General features: G+C 31.4%; 1 protein-coding gene across 2 annotated transcripts in view; it reads left to right on the plus strand.

Annotated features, from left to right (window-relative positions):
- The window catches only part of LOC115876838 (sodium/potassium-transporting ATPase subunit beta-2-like), a 34,011-nt gene extending 22,779 nt beyond the window's left edge, over positions 1 to 11,232 (plus strand). For both annotated transcript variants that reach the window (XM_030892820.1, XM_030892831.1), the window contains 5 exons: positions 1,751 to 1,870; positions 1,935 to 2,119; positions 2,182 to 2,292; positions 4,166 to 4,334; positions 7,335 to 11,232. In XM_030892820.1, the coding sequence (XP_030748680.1) occupies positions 1,751 to 1,870; positions 1,935 to 2,119; positions 2,182 to 2,292; positions 4,166 to 4,334; positions 7,335 to 7,438 (689 nt within the window). In that variant the 3' untranslated portion in view covers positions 7,439 to 11,232. The remainder of the gene's footprint in view (positions 1 to 1,750; positions 1,871 to 1,934; positions 2,120 to 2,181; positions 2,293 to 4,165; positions 4,335 to 7,334) is intronic.
- Positions 11,233 to 14,919: the final 3,687 nt, after the last annotated feature.

Consider the following 14,919-nt stretch of genomic DNA (forward strand, 5'->3'; position numbering starts at 1 on the left):
CAGTGACGACACCTACAATTATGCGTACTAGGTCCTTTTTGTGCTCTAGTAGTTGTTTTGTCATTTTGCTACCTACTGGTCATAGTCTTCGAGCTGTAGCGCAGTCCTCACGGTGTTGCCACGTCTCTTGCTGCTTGGCCTTGATGACAGTTCCTATAGCTTCCTTCAGTGTGTTGATCGTCACAAGTGGTGGGTCATCTGCCACGGCCTATCCCCTGGCCCCGTCTTTGGCGAGTCTGTCTGCTTCCTGATTGCCCACCACATTGCTGTGGCCTGGCACCCAGCACAGAGTAGCCCCGTCCTGACGCAGCCAGGACAGTGCTTCTCGGCATTCCATCACTGTTTTCGATCTCACTGATTGCATGGTGATTCTTCTTGGCGCCCAAGCTGTCAGAGTATATCACTATATCCCCTATTGGTCTATCAGCAATTTTCTCTCTTATACAACTAGCCGCTTCCTTTATGGCGTAAACCTCTACTTGTAGAACATTACAGCCATCCAATAACCTTAAAGATCGTCGGATGTCTAGTTTCTCTGTGAAGATGCCTATACCTGTGCCTCATGAAGTTGCGGAAGCATCTGTGTAGACTGATATCTCTTGAGTGTTCATGAGATAGCTAAAAATTAAAAATATTAACATGAGAGAGAGGTCAGATTAAATTAGATTTTTGAGGTGGCTATCTGCTTGTAACCACTCTGACCTTTTCAGATCTACAGTTTACCCCCGGATTGTCTTTACAAGAGGAAAAACTTTTTTATTGTTTACATTTTGAGAAAAATGCATTCTTCATAAAAATTTTTGCTTGTTTTAAAATGTTTATACTTTTCCAAATTTCCGTAGCGTATTAGAGAAAATTAAAAAAAACATAGTTGAACAGAATTTTAATTAATACGAAAAGAGTGATAACAGTTATCGGAAAATGTGTTTTTTTTACAAACTGAATCCGAACAGTAAAAAAACGCCGTTAATGGAAATTAATACCATCCAATACCATCTATCAAAGAATGAAATCTAAATGATATTACCATAGAAACGCCTTTTGATTTTTAAATTTCGACTCCATTTTCATGTTATTTCAAAATTTTTTTTAAATGGGTATGGAAATTTTGAGAAAATATAAATAGGATTAACCATTTTACAACAAGCAAAATTTTTTATGAAGAATGCATTTTTCTGAAAATGTCAATAATAAAAAAGTTTTTCCTCCTGTAGAAAATCCAAGGCATACTGTATTGTTGTCCTCTCTCTTTTCAAAAAAGTCTTTCATTTAGTAACAACTTGAAGAATGAACCGCCCTTTGCCAATGGCCTATCAATATCAAGTACAAAAAGTTGCACATTTGCCAGGCTGTCGCACTGACATAAAATGTGTTCTGTCGTTTCTTCTTAAGATTGACAAAATCTGCACATGGTTTCGTCCGTTAATCCTGCCAGATTTAGATGCCTATTAAGCTTACAATGCCCTGTTTACTAACTACTTATTAAAAGGCTCACTAAAAAAAAGACCCACTACCGCTTTGACTGTCTTTCTGTCTTTTTTTATCCGGTCTGCTGTAACTTTTGGCGAATTTCTACTTGGTCAGTTCTACTATGAACTGTTTCTGGAGACTATTCTGGAGATTTGTTGGCGACCCACTATTTTCTGCCCGTTCTTGTAAGAGTAGAGATAGTTCAAGTCTAGTTGAAAAATTACTATAATATTAAAATACTTAAATTTTGGTATCAAATCTAATGCCTGATACATTGTAGGACTTGGATTCAGACCAATGCCCTCAGACAAAAACATAGAAAGTACGTTAATTTGGTACAAACATTCCGACAAAGGAAATGTTCAGTACTGGCAAAAAGAAATTAATAAATTTTTAGGCGGTAAGTCTTCAAAATTTAAAAAAAAAATAGAAACTTTTTTTTCTATGAAAACCTTTTTTTGCAGTATACAATAAAAGCAATAATCCTCACGCGGACAAGTTGGAGGAATGTCGACAGTTTCAACTACCATCCCCCGGAAAAGTGTGTGACGTGAAAATCGACCAAATGTGGCATCCCTGCTTGAAAGATGCGGGCTACAATTTCGAATCCAGTGAAGGAGGTCCATGTATCTTCCTAAAACTGAACAGGGTAACGTATAACTGCATTACAAAAAAGTTACTCCTACTTGAATTAATTCATTTTTTTTCCAGATCTTCAATTGGAATCCTGAATATTTTAATTCGACCACTATAGAGGATCCGGGCCTAAAAATGAGCGAAGAACTGAAAAGGGAAATAAGAGACGCTGAGGCACAAAACAAGGTATTTTTATATCTATTTAACACAATATATTAAATAAATATTTTTATTAAAATTAAGTAGGTATACAGTTAAATCAATTGATATTTACGTGCACATCGTTTTTTAATTTTAGCTACGACCGTATATCTAATAATTGGCTCTCAATATTTTTTTCTAATTACTTTGCTTAAGTTATAATGAGAGCGTATAATAGTTGATTTGATATTAATCATAATTTTCTGTCATCCGCCTACATTATTTAGTTGTTGTCGAGGAAAAAACGACTAACAAACTATGATTTTTTTTTAAAAATAGCTATTATTTATAAAACATTTTTATCTAGTAAAAATGTTTTTTATGTAAACTCAGAAATTAATATTATTGAATTTTTGGGTTAATATTCACAATATTCGACGTTATGAATCTCCGATCATTACTAGAATTATTATTTTTGTGTGATACCATTTTTTGTGAATAATATTTCTAATACACTCAGATGCAAAAAAAACGCAACGGAGATATTTTTGGTCAAATTTAAAGTGTTATACTTTTGTTATTTTTAGCCCTATTTCAGGAATTTTTTAGCAAGCTGTATATAATTACATCAACTTTAATTCGTAAACTCGGTTTTTTATAAACTTTAGTATGTATTTGGCATATTATACAGGGTTAATCGAGGGGTTGTTTTTTTTTGCCCTAACTTTAAAACACCCTGTGCAATAATTTTGTGAGTAAATTTTCCTAAAATATAATTTTACGGTCAGAACCATGTCTTCTGAGCATTTTGTTTTTTGAATCAATACATGCATTGGTTAATTTTTAAGGACGAAGTGATCTCGCCATAATCAATTTTTTCAATTATCATTTCTTTTTGAAGTTGCTTTTCAATATGACAAGGCGGCTTTGGAGATTATTGTGAACTATAAACCACTATGAACTGTTCATCATTTTCGATGTTTGGGAAATGCTTGGCAGGAAGTTTAGAGATGGCGAAGCGTTACCAGCATCATTAAATGAACTTCGCTTGGTTCTTAAAGAAGAATGACAAAACATATCGCAACATGATATCATGCAGCCTCAATGACAATATGAACGGACGAATACAGGCAGTTCTAACAGCCAAGGGAGGCAATACAAATGCACGGTATTAGGTTATTTTTTACAATTACTTTTTCTGTTTGTATGATTATTACAGATGTTTTCTTTAATATCGTTAGTTCTGTTATCGTTGTTAATATTTATTAAAACCAGGACTGTATTTTCAGTATTTAACGTTTATTTTTAATTTAGTATACAGTATGAAATAATAATCACCAAAACCATCTCGTCATATTAAAAAATTACATCAAAAAATAATGATAACTGAAAAAATTGCAAATTGCTCGTAATCAGTTCATTCCGCTCTTAAAAATTAATCAAAGCTTGTATTGCCATGAATCAAAAAACAAAATGCTCAGGAGTCATATGGTTCTGACCGTAAAATATTTTACGAAAATTCACGCACGAAATTATTGCACAGGGTGTTTTAAAGTTAGGGTAAAAAAACAACCCTTCGATTAACCCCGTATAATATGCCAAATCTTAAAGTTTATAAAAAACTTAGTTTATGAATTAAAGTTAATATAATTATGTACAGCTTGCTAAAAAAATAATGAAACTAGGGCTAAAAATAACAAAAATATAACACTTTAAAATTGACCAAAAATTTCTCCGTTGCGTTTTTTTTGCATCTGAGTGTATAAATATAAACTTTTTTGTAGTATTTAGGTTTAACGCGTACTTCTTACGAACTTCTTCGATCATATTGTACTTCTTACGTACATATATTCGCAGTCAAAATAAAAAACAGTATATTAACAACTTAACAATAAACTAATCGAAAAAAATATTTTAGCATCGCATTGTCTGGGTAACTTGCGAAGGCGAAAATGTAGCAGACATCGAACACATTGGTCCTATCCGATTCATCCCTCAAAAAGGTTTCCCGTCTCAGTACTTCCCGTACACGAACCAAGACGGTTACATCAGTCCACTTGTCGCCGTTTATTTTGAAAAACCGAAACGTAAGTATACTCTAAAATTAAAAAAAATCACATATTTGATTGAACATACTACCACAGATTAGGTATCTTATAAGTATACAGATAAAAATCTTGTCCCTAATTAGTGGTACCAAAAATTGTTTTTTCTGACGATGTGCAAACGAGTAAAATTTCCTGTGCGCAAAAATAAACTCGCGTAAAATAACAATAAACAACGTAATAGAGAGATATCGCTAAACCGAATAGCGTGCATGTACGTTAATAAGGCCAGTTGTTATTTCCTTTACGTGAGGTGGTATTAACTCTCTTCATTTATAGTTATCGGATCGGAAAGAATTCTGTTCGCGTCGCGTCCGCTTAAATAGCGTTAGTTAGCGCAAAGTTAGGTTAAGTTTAAATAACTTAACCTAACTTTGAATTTAAAACTTTGAAATTGTTTTGTTTACTAGGTATTTTAAAACTAAAGGGCTAAAGTGCTTATTTCCAGTGCTTTATTGTTCAACGTCTGCCAGTGGGTTTAGGGCAACAAGCAACAAATTCTCTTAGAAGGGCTAAGTCGTCATCTGCTGTAAACCTAAGCCTCTTTATATGTTCTTTAATATTGGAAGAGGTGGAATCCAGATTTTGGGCCATATTTATTTAATGAAAACAAATCCCAGCTACTTAAATATCCAATTACCTAATAAAACTAAAGTAATAATTCAAAACAATTCAAACATAACCTAAAATAAAAGATCTCGCTGGCCGGCCCCGGTTCAAGGTTATTAAAAGATACAGTACGTCTGTCTGTTCTGTAGCTACGGGGTATCCGTGAGAGGGGAAACGATATTCTCTCGATGTTTTTCGTGAAAAATTAGACGACGCGTCCCATCAATAAAAATTCGACAAGTTTGCAAGTAGCCAATAAAATGAGTGGGCGGAGCGATTTACGGTGACGTACTCGTCAAGTCGACGTATAAAATATATTGCTGTTTATTTAAATGTTTTTTGTCCGCATTCCTTTCATAGACACAGATCCAGCAGATGTACTGTAAGGTTGTCTCGTAACTCGATCCGCCATCGAGAACGTCATCTACTACGTCATAGGAATGATATACCGCTCATAGATAAGGGGATAAAAACTGCCCACAGTCCGACAGTGCATTTCCGAATCGATATTCGTTGTGTACTTTATTGTTTATAGTGTATGGCGTCAATAGTTTTCAGTTGTTTGATGTGTGATTTCTTTATTGTATTGTCCATTTATCTCTCTTTGTCGGTTGCATTTATTTTCTATTCCTTTTATCTATGATTTTATACGTTCTATCTACGTCAGAGGGATGCTATTCCGCTTCGCTCCTATTGGTCCAAAAGTTACGAGACAACCTTACCTTTTAACAACCTTGGCCCCGGTTGTCAAATACCCGCACATGCCCATTTAAGCTATTTTTAAACGATATTTAGAAATAGCGCTTGGTGTAATTGATCCGCAAATTACGTCAGGCGGTAACGTTATTAGCGGGTGTTCCGTTAAAAATTGACTCGCGCATATCGTAACCATGATAAGGTACGTGTAATTACTGCATGACGCTATTCGGTTTTCCGATATCTCTCTAATAACTGTGCCGGTCAGGCGCTGTGCACAATTTTAGAGGCCATAAGTGGGCGTGCTATGTGCGCAAACTAGTAACCTAACTAGTGCCCGATTCCGAAAATTGGAACCACGAAAAACAATAAAGAAAAAACAAAGTTTATAATATGTATAATCTGTGATACTACATTAGTTTTTGTGATGTGTTTTTAATAAAAAAAAGTTGGGCCTCCATTGCGATTGTTGGATATTGAATTCGTACTGATGGAATTTAATTATTATTTTGGATGTACCAAAAATTTAACAAAAATATTTTTTATATATATCATGAGTTATTGAAAAAAAAATATGGTAGATTTAGTTAATAAAACCGAAAATGCAAGAAAACATATGTAATTATAGTTAATTCTACCGAATATCATTATTGACTGGTCTTCCACACGTATAATCTGTCCAACGATAGGATCCCTGACTGTGACAGTTGTATCTGTCATTTTAGTTCACAAGTAAATTGTATTTTCTGTCATATTTTGGATGTCGTCTGTCGAATTCTTCCCTGATTCGTTACACAGACTATAACGTATATTATATATTGTTTATTTACTTATCAGTGAACTGCACAACAAACTATTTTACAGTCTTTTTTCTGAAATTCCCAATGATTTCACTATTAATTTAAATTCTGACACAATATTCTCTGTGGGTTAGTTGAACAGAGGGCAGATGTATAATCTTCTAAAATAAAGACATAATATAAAAGTCCGTTAGAATACGGAAATAGATTGAAGTTTTCTGATTAGAGTGATATATAATTTATATGGTTTTGTAACAAATTGCTCGCTATTTATATATTAATCAAAGCACGTGCATTTGGAATTTTTGGTGTGGCTTAACACGACAGGGTAGTGCCCTTGTAGTGCTAAGCTTTAAGCAGATTTCTGAAATATAATATATATTTCCTTCGGCCACATACCCGCTTTACCCGACCCCCGAGAGCAACCTAAAAGTACAGCCTAATAGATCCTTAATAATTATTAGCTAGTAAAAGAATAAACTTTTTATTCTATATAAGAGTCCCTCCCTCAATATTTTGAGAAAACAACGCTTTTCATTTCTTGTTCATAATTAATGTGAATAATAATAGTGTGTGAGAAAACAGATAAAACACACTAACCGTGTTTGTTCACTGGCTTTTGAGTTATGTTTGTTTACTGCGTGGTTATACGGACTTAGACCACTTGTTGACCAAGCTGCGCAGTCACTTCTCTTAGGTGACAAACCATGTGTTGCTCTCAGTGGCTTGAATTTGAATTAGGACTTACACCACGTGGAAATTGATTAGAGAGCCCCTTGACGAACAATATTATAACTCTCAAAATTATAGACTTCACCATTTAGCAGCTAAGGGGCTGATTTGAGACACTCGTATACAAAATTGTTTTTGTTTTCAGGTGGCGTTCTCATCAACATCGAATGCAAGGCTTGGGCCAGGAACATCATTCACGACAGGGTCGATAGAAGGGGTTCCGTCCACTTTGAGCTCATGATCGACTAAATATATCTCAAACAATAATTAGGAACGCAGGAGCTCTAAGAACTGCCAGCTTTCAGTCATACATAGTACATATATAGTAATCGGGCCTTTGTTTTTACAAGCAAAAATTACACACTGTAATAATAATTTCGCTCATTTAAAAAAAAATATTTCGCTGATTTTGCATCGATATTATAATTTTTTATACCAAGGTACATGATTTTTTCTTGTAAAAATACGGCTGAAATATGACGCTGCACGCATTTTGATCACTTGTATATGTTATACAATAATTTGAGATTTGCTGTACGATTCTATTGAGAAAATGCATTATATATTATTTATTTATTTAAAATAATTCGGAATAGAAATATTACAATTTTGAGGAATCGCTAATTAATTAATAGATATTCTATTTATTTATATATCTCTAAAGGACAACGACCCAACTACGTAGAAACACTGGTTTCCGATAGGTCATCGGAGTTAAGCGACGTTAGACGATGCGAGTAGATGGACGGGTGACTGTCTGAAAACTCTATCGTGTGGTTGTTCCATGGCTAGAGTGTAAAATCTATTGACACACACTGCTCATTGACGCAGGTTCCTGGCCGGATGAGATCGGATATCTCGTGAGCAAGAGTCGATATGGACACTCGCGAATTCGGTAGGCCTTTGACAATGATATGGCCGAGAACCGCGGTTCGGGTTTCCTCAGATTAGCCTTTGCAGCGAAAATGGAAACGACTTCAAAAGTTAACAAGCACGTTATAATACTTGATAAACTTTTGGTGAACTATAAATTTTATATACTTTGTGATCTGTTAAATAAAAAGGCAAATAAATACCTATAATATTTATGTTTGTAAAATGTGAATTGCATTTTCAAAGAAATTTAAGATATACCTACAAAGAGTGACAATAAAGTAAATAAGAAGAAAAAATGGATCGAAATTATATACAGTATGTCCCCGGATTGTCTTTAGAAGAGATCACTTTTTTATTATTGACATTTTCATAAAAATTCATTCTTCATAAAAAAAATTTTGCTGCTTCTAAAATGGTTAATCTCGTTTATACTTTTCCAAATTTCCATACCGTTTTAGAGAAAATTAAGAAACTCTTGAAAATATGCTTGAATTTTTTCTAGAAATTCTAATTAAATTTAATCCTAAAATTGTTCCTATAAGTCATAAAAATCAAAAGGCATTTCTATGGTAATATCAATTCGATTTCATTTTTTGATAGATCGTTATTATTCATTTTGATTAACGTCATATTATTTGCAGTTATTAAAGTATCATCTATGCCGTGGTATCACATTTTCCGATAACTATCATCACCCGTTCCGTATCATTGAACTAAATAAATTTTGTGCTTCTTTAACATTTTAAAACAACAAAAAATATTACGTTAATTAAAATTCTATGAATAACAATCTATCAAAGAATGAAAACGAAGTTATATTACCATAGAAACGCGGTTTGAGTTTTAGGATTTCAACTTTCAACTATATTTTCATGAGTTTTTTAATTTTCACTCAAAAAAAGGGATTATACATTTTAGAACAAGCAAAAATGTTTAGGAAGAATGCATTTTTCTCAAAATGTCAATAATAAAGAAGATGTTCCTCTTGTAAACACAATCTTGGGACATATACTGTATATGGATGAAAATGATATCGTCATAGCAAAATTGAAATATTTCTAAAGAATGTTATTTAATAAACTTTATTTTCCATCTGATTCATCTATTTTTTACCATTTTCGATTTTCTTATTTTTAGGTTAAATAAGTTTTATAAAAAAAAGAAAAAGAAAGTTAATAAAAAATAAAGCTCAAATATCAGTCCTCAATAATTTGTTAATATAAACTTAATATAATTCTAATAGTAGTTCAACTTTATTACTGATTTAAATTAAAACTACCGTTTAAAATACCCTATTGTTATTATTAAACTAAAAATAACTTAAATCTATAAATATACTAGTGCTTTCATTTTATTTTGTCCCACAATTCTAAACTATATCCTGTTTATTTTTGGGTATAATAAATTTCGTTAAAAAGCAAATTATAGGGTTTCAATCAAGTTTTATTATTTATCATGTTATACAAATTCCGGTATAAACTATATTTTTTTAATGGGACATTAAATTGTTATATTAGATAGCACATTTCTTTGTGATTTCAAAAATATATCACACATGCCTCTTTTTCTTCATAGTTTTATTAAAAATTAATATAAATGTGTAAAAATGATATGGTATATAAAACAAACAGTATGACCAACTATACCTAGCTTAAAACCAATAAACATATTAGCATTGGTGTATATTGATTCGAATTTTGATAAAACTCTAAAAAAAAGATATAGGTATATGACTGAAAATATATTTTTGAAATTAGAAAAAAAACATGTTATCCAATACACTAATAATAATATATATAGGATATTCCATTAAAAATAGTTTTTTATCAACTGTGACATTTGACAGCGTATGACATTTTTTGTAATATACCATAAAACTTGACTAAAACCCTTCAATTTATTATTTTAATGGATGTTCTATCTCCAAAAACAAAAAAGTTATGGTCAATTAAAAGTGGGACAAAATAAAATGAAAGCACTGCAGCTACACCTTAGGATTGGAGCCCTTTGTAAAATAACAAAAATATACACTTTTACCACAGTAAAATATGCAGAGACATCTTTTAGCCCCCCATACGCCGAAAGATCCGGCCTGCGCATTCGGCCCGCGAGCCCAGCCTTCGTATGAAATTTTTGCGTTTGTGGCCTTTGGCGGGCTAAGCCTGTCACATCCTACAAGCCAAGTCCGTGGACAAGGCCTGTGGGATTAGATTTGTCTAAAAAACGAGCGAAGGATAACATCGGCGGACGTGTAACGCTCTTTCTTTCTAAGTGGTAGTTTTTATTCCGATAAACATTTATCTATATAAAAATTGTTATAAAATGTGGAATTTTGTTCCAAACGAGAATATTTAATGGAGCAATGGTCTAATAGGCAGGCCAAGTCTGCTGACCAATATACGAGAGTTTTGGTACGTGAGGCCAAGTCCGAAGGCCGGACCTTTCTGTGTATAGGGGGTTTTTGAGAATAGTGATTGTAATGCACCAGAAAATCTCAAATTATTCCTATAATTTGTCGAAGACATATTCATACATATGTCTGTGTTTGTAAAAGGATAGGTGTCAAACGCCACTTTGTTTCAATGTATATAATGTTATAATTGAGTTAGCTCAAAGATAACTATGAAATAATAAAAGATCTCCTTTGTGAAAGAGTACTCAAAAAAGCTTTAATAACTATAATATAGTTTTTAATATAAGTCAAATTTCAGGTCTTTATTTTCATTCAGTGGTTCTTTATTTTTCATCTCTAATATACTCAAATCACAAAGTATCAACAAAATACTTTGAGGAAAAGAATAGTCAATGAAACACACAATATGAAAAATTATATGTGCAAAAAAATAACTGCAAAATATGACTTATATTCAAAAAAATGTATATTATGTATTTTTTGAATTTATGTATGTATTAAGAATAGTTATTTTGCTTCTTCTGCTTTTAAGTTTGCCACAGATGTCGATTGCTCTTTCACGTGTACCCTATGTATTTATTATTACATTTTTAAGTTAAACCAATTTACTATAAAATGTAAACTTAAAACCTTAACTTTCATGTTAATGCACTGTTAAATTGTCGCTAAATGATATTGAATCGTACTTAATGTTCTTTTGAGAAGAACTATGCATAATAGAAGAGAAGAAAAATAAATTTTATTGTTATCGATAGATGTAAGTGTTAATAGTACTTCATAGATTATAGATTATTATAGAGGTTAATAAATTAACAACAAAAAGGCTATTGAAATCTGATCATTTTCTTTTTTTGGGGTACATTTTGCATATCAACAAGGAAAACAGAAACTGACATTCTAAAACAATACCAAGCGCACAAAAAAGTATTTTTTTCTTCACGTTTAGGTACATTTTTTTCAAAATTGATATATTAATTTTGCCTAAAATACAATTTTAAAAAAGAAACTATTTAAAAAGAATAATAAATTACAAAGCTTTAGTTAGGTATAAGAATATGAAGAAAATAGATATACAGGGTGGCGCACCTCATTCGCCTCGGTTGATTATACGAAAACGGGAAGATGTAGAAACAAAATATTTTATGGGTACATGTGGGAAGGAAATGTGCATAATTTAAAATTATTTTGAAATGTACAGGGTGTGTCACAACTAAGATCCATACCAAAGTTATGTTTTTTCTTATGGAACACCCGGTATTTTATTTCATTTTTGGATTCTTGGGCATAAAATAAGGCATTTATTATAAGGGATATTATTCAAATTCTTAGCTAGATAGGTATAGGAAACCCTAATATAGTTTAAAAGAGCATTTAAATCTGCTTTGATTTATTTAAAAAAATACAGGGTGTTGTATTTGAAATAACGAAGTTTTTATGTAAAATAAATATTTAAAATAGACCAGCAATTGTTGATACCCCTGTATACATTTAAGGAAGCAATACATTTTTTTAGTAAAGTTTATTTCCCTGGCTTTAAAGTCAACACTAGAATTCACTCGAAAAGTAATGTACAGGGTGTTGACAAACTTTTTTATTATAGCATGCATATTTAAATATCTCAAAAACCAAAGCTTTTAAACATATTAAACCCTTATATTAAATGGCTTATTTTATGTCCAAGAATCCAAAAATGAAATAAAATACCGGGTGTTCCATAAGAATAAATATAACTTTGGTGTGGATCTTAGTTCTGACACACCCTGTACATTTGAAAATAATTTTAAATTATGCACATTGCCTCTCTACATATACCCATAAAAAATTATGTTTCTACATCTTTCCGTTTTCGTATAATCAACCGAGGCGAATGAGGTGCACCACCCTGTATATCTTTTTTTTAATAATTATATTTTTATACAGGGTGCTTTTTAATAGGCGTTTTAATGGTCAATGTGGTTAACTTTTTACCTTAGAAAGACTTGAAAAATCACCCTGTAAAATATCGGACACTTATTCAGAAACACCTTGTATAAAGTATAAAAAAATTGCGGTTTGCATTTCTTGTTTACATAACTATCTTATCTTAGGCGTTTTCTTGGTAATACTGGAAATGTATTTAATATAAAAGATAAACGTATAAATAAGTAAATAATGTTATTTCTATGTATTAAAATAACTAAACTTATTTCAACATTGAAAGAAATTAAAATCGATTTTGTTTAAAAAAAATCAATATAATAAAATTATGTTTTTTAATTAAGCCTAAATTGAAGCAAAAACCCCATAAATATATTATTATTATTCCTTCTTTATTTTTTAATTAATGTAAGGAAAAATAGGGATTCACATAATTTTATAATAAGAAATTCATAATTAAATTACAAAACCTTTGTAGTAGATATAAATTAAAAGACAAATTAAAATACTACAATATATAACATGATGCATTTGATTTGATATTTTTATGTATTTTTTAAAACTCCATCCACGGAGGACAATAATAAAATGATATACAGAGTGCGTATTTTTTTGTGGCTACTGTATTGTATTTTAAGTTGAAATTCTTATTCAAAAAAAATATCAAATGCATCATTTTGTCAGTAATATCATCCTATATTACACCTACTTTATATTTTATAACTTTAAGAAAACAATAACACTGAGAAACAGTATTTATTGATTTGATTTCAATGTTTTTAAAAATGACAGTATTTAATGAATATAGCAATTATTGTTTGATTATGTCTGTATTCTTTATAATATTTGTCTTAATAATATGAAGAAAATATTAGAAAAGAGTAGCAATCTTTTGCAGAATGTATATAATTTTGTTCCATGTAGGTATTTCCAGTGAAATTCTACAAGTTCATTTCCTTTCAGTTTTTATAGGTATGTAATTAAAAATGCTCTGATTAACTTTTATAAATTATATAAGAAAATGGAATTAAATATGAGTCAACTCAACTTCTAACTTATAATTATTAAAAACAATAGCTAAACAGTGCATCTTAAAAATAAAACTTGTTTTGCGCTTTAACGTGTCGTAATTTTTTTATTAAATACTTACTTAGGTACTTTAAATAAAATAATTAAAATAGCGGTTCTAAAATGTTGTTTCTTTTATCCTTTATTATTCATATCCTAAAATCCATAGAACTTAACATTATTTAGTAAAGTGCACTTCTAATAAATGTAGTTTTGTTATCAACAAAGGTTATAAAACTATAAAATTTAATAAAAATTTATGAGAGAACTATGGGAGAACTAAACTAATAAGTGTGTACAAATATTTATGTAACTCACAATACACTTGTTTTATTTGACGCATCTGCGCAATGTTCGAAATCTGAAAGCTGATAGCTGACCGTCGATCGAGAAATCCAGCTCGAGCTAAAGTTGATTTCAGGTGGATGACACTTCTTATGGGAGAACTGGAAATGGTGGGAAACTTGACTACAAGCGATTTTCTAGGAATCTTCCTTACCGATAAATTATTGACAAGAGTGACAGATAAAACCTTGACATTCTTTCAGTATAACTGTTCATCTCTTTTTCTTTCCAAAGTGTGCGTTGAAAGGAGACAAAAACAATTTTTTGTAACCCATAATTTGTTATTCGAACACCACTTTTCTCCTTGTCGGGTCGTTGACGTTGACTTGTCGCCATTTTATTTCTTTTGTTTACACGCTGCAGTTTGCTTTGTAAATTGAATACATAAATTATTTAGGCAAATATAGGTTTTTGATAAAACTCCTTGGACTAACGTGTAGGTAAGTGTTGATAAATAAGTTTTTTTTCATCTTAACATGCTCATTGTCATTCTCCTGATTTAGGTGACAGAAAAGGATCATCAAATCAAATTGAATTTTATATTTTTTCATCCCAGGACCGATAATAAAATATATATTTTATGGATACCTTCCTAAATATCAACGAGATGAGCCATCGGAAGAAAGGGACCATAGTACAAAACAGAAGGGTGATCTTTTTTCTTTCCACTTAGGATATTGAAATTATTATATACTGTAGTCGTGTTCGGCATTATGCTCTGAGAAATATAGATAAACAAAGAACAACAGATATAAAGCATCCCAGAGGAAAAGAGAGGCAATACCTGTACTCTCTCTCTGATATTTGTGAAAGTTACGGCAAAGTATTGTTGTAAATGTCATCTTTTTAATCGACCTGAAAACTTCGAGCAAAAAGATGACACTTTCAACAATACCCTGACAGATATCAGAGACGATACAGGTTCTTCCTCTCTTTTCCCCTGGAATACTTTTAATTTATTATTCTTTGTTTATCTAGATTTCTAAGAGCACTATGAACGAACTCAGCTTGTATGTTTGAAATAATCGTCCAGCTGGCTTAAAATGATGATCGATGACATTTCCTATATAATTCATAGATGGCTTCATTTCTAAGCCATCTATGACGCCAT

The sequence above is a fragment of the Sitophilus oryzae genome, unplaced genomic scaffold (genome assembly GCF_002938485.1).
Source record: "Sitophilus oryzae breed Bouriz unplaced genomic scaffold, Soryzae_2.0 scaffold_1059_pilon_pilon, whole genome shotgun sequence".
In the NCBI taxonomy this organism is placed as follows: domain Eukaryota; kingdom Metazoa; phylum Arthropoda; class Insecta; order Coleoptera; family Curculionidae; genus Sitophilus; species Sitophilus oryzae.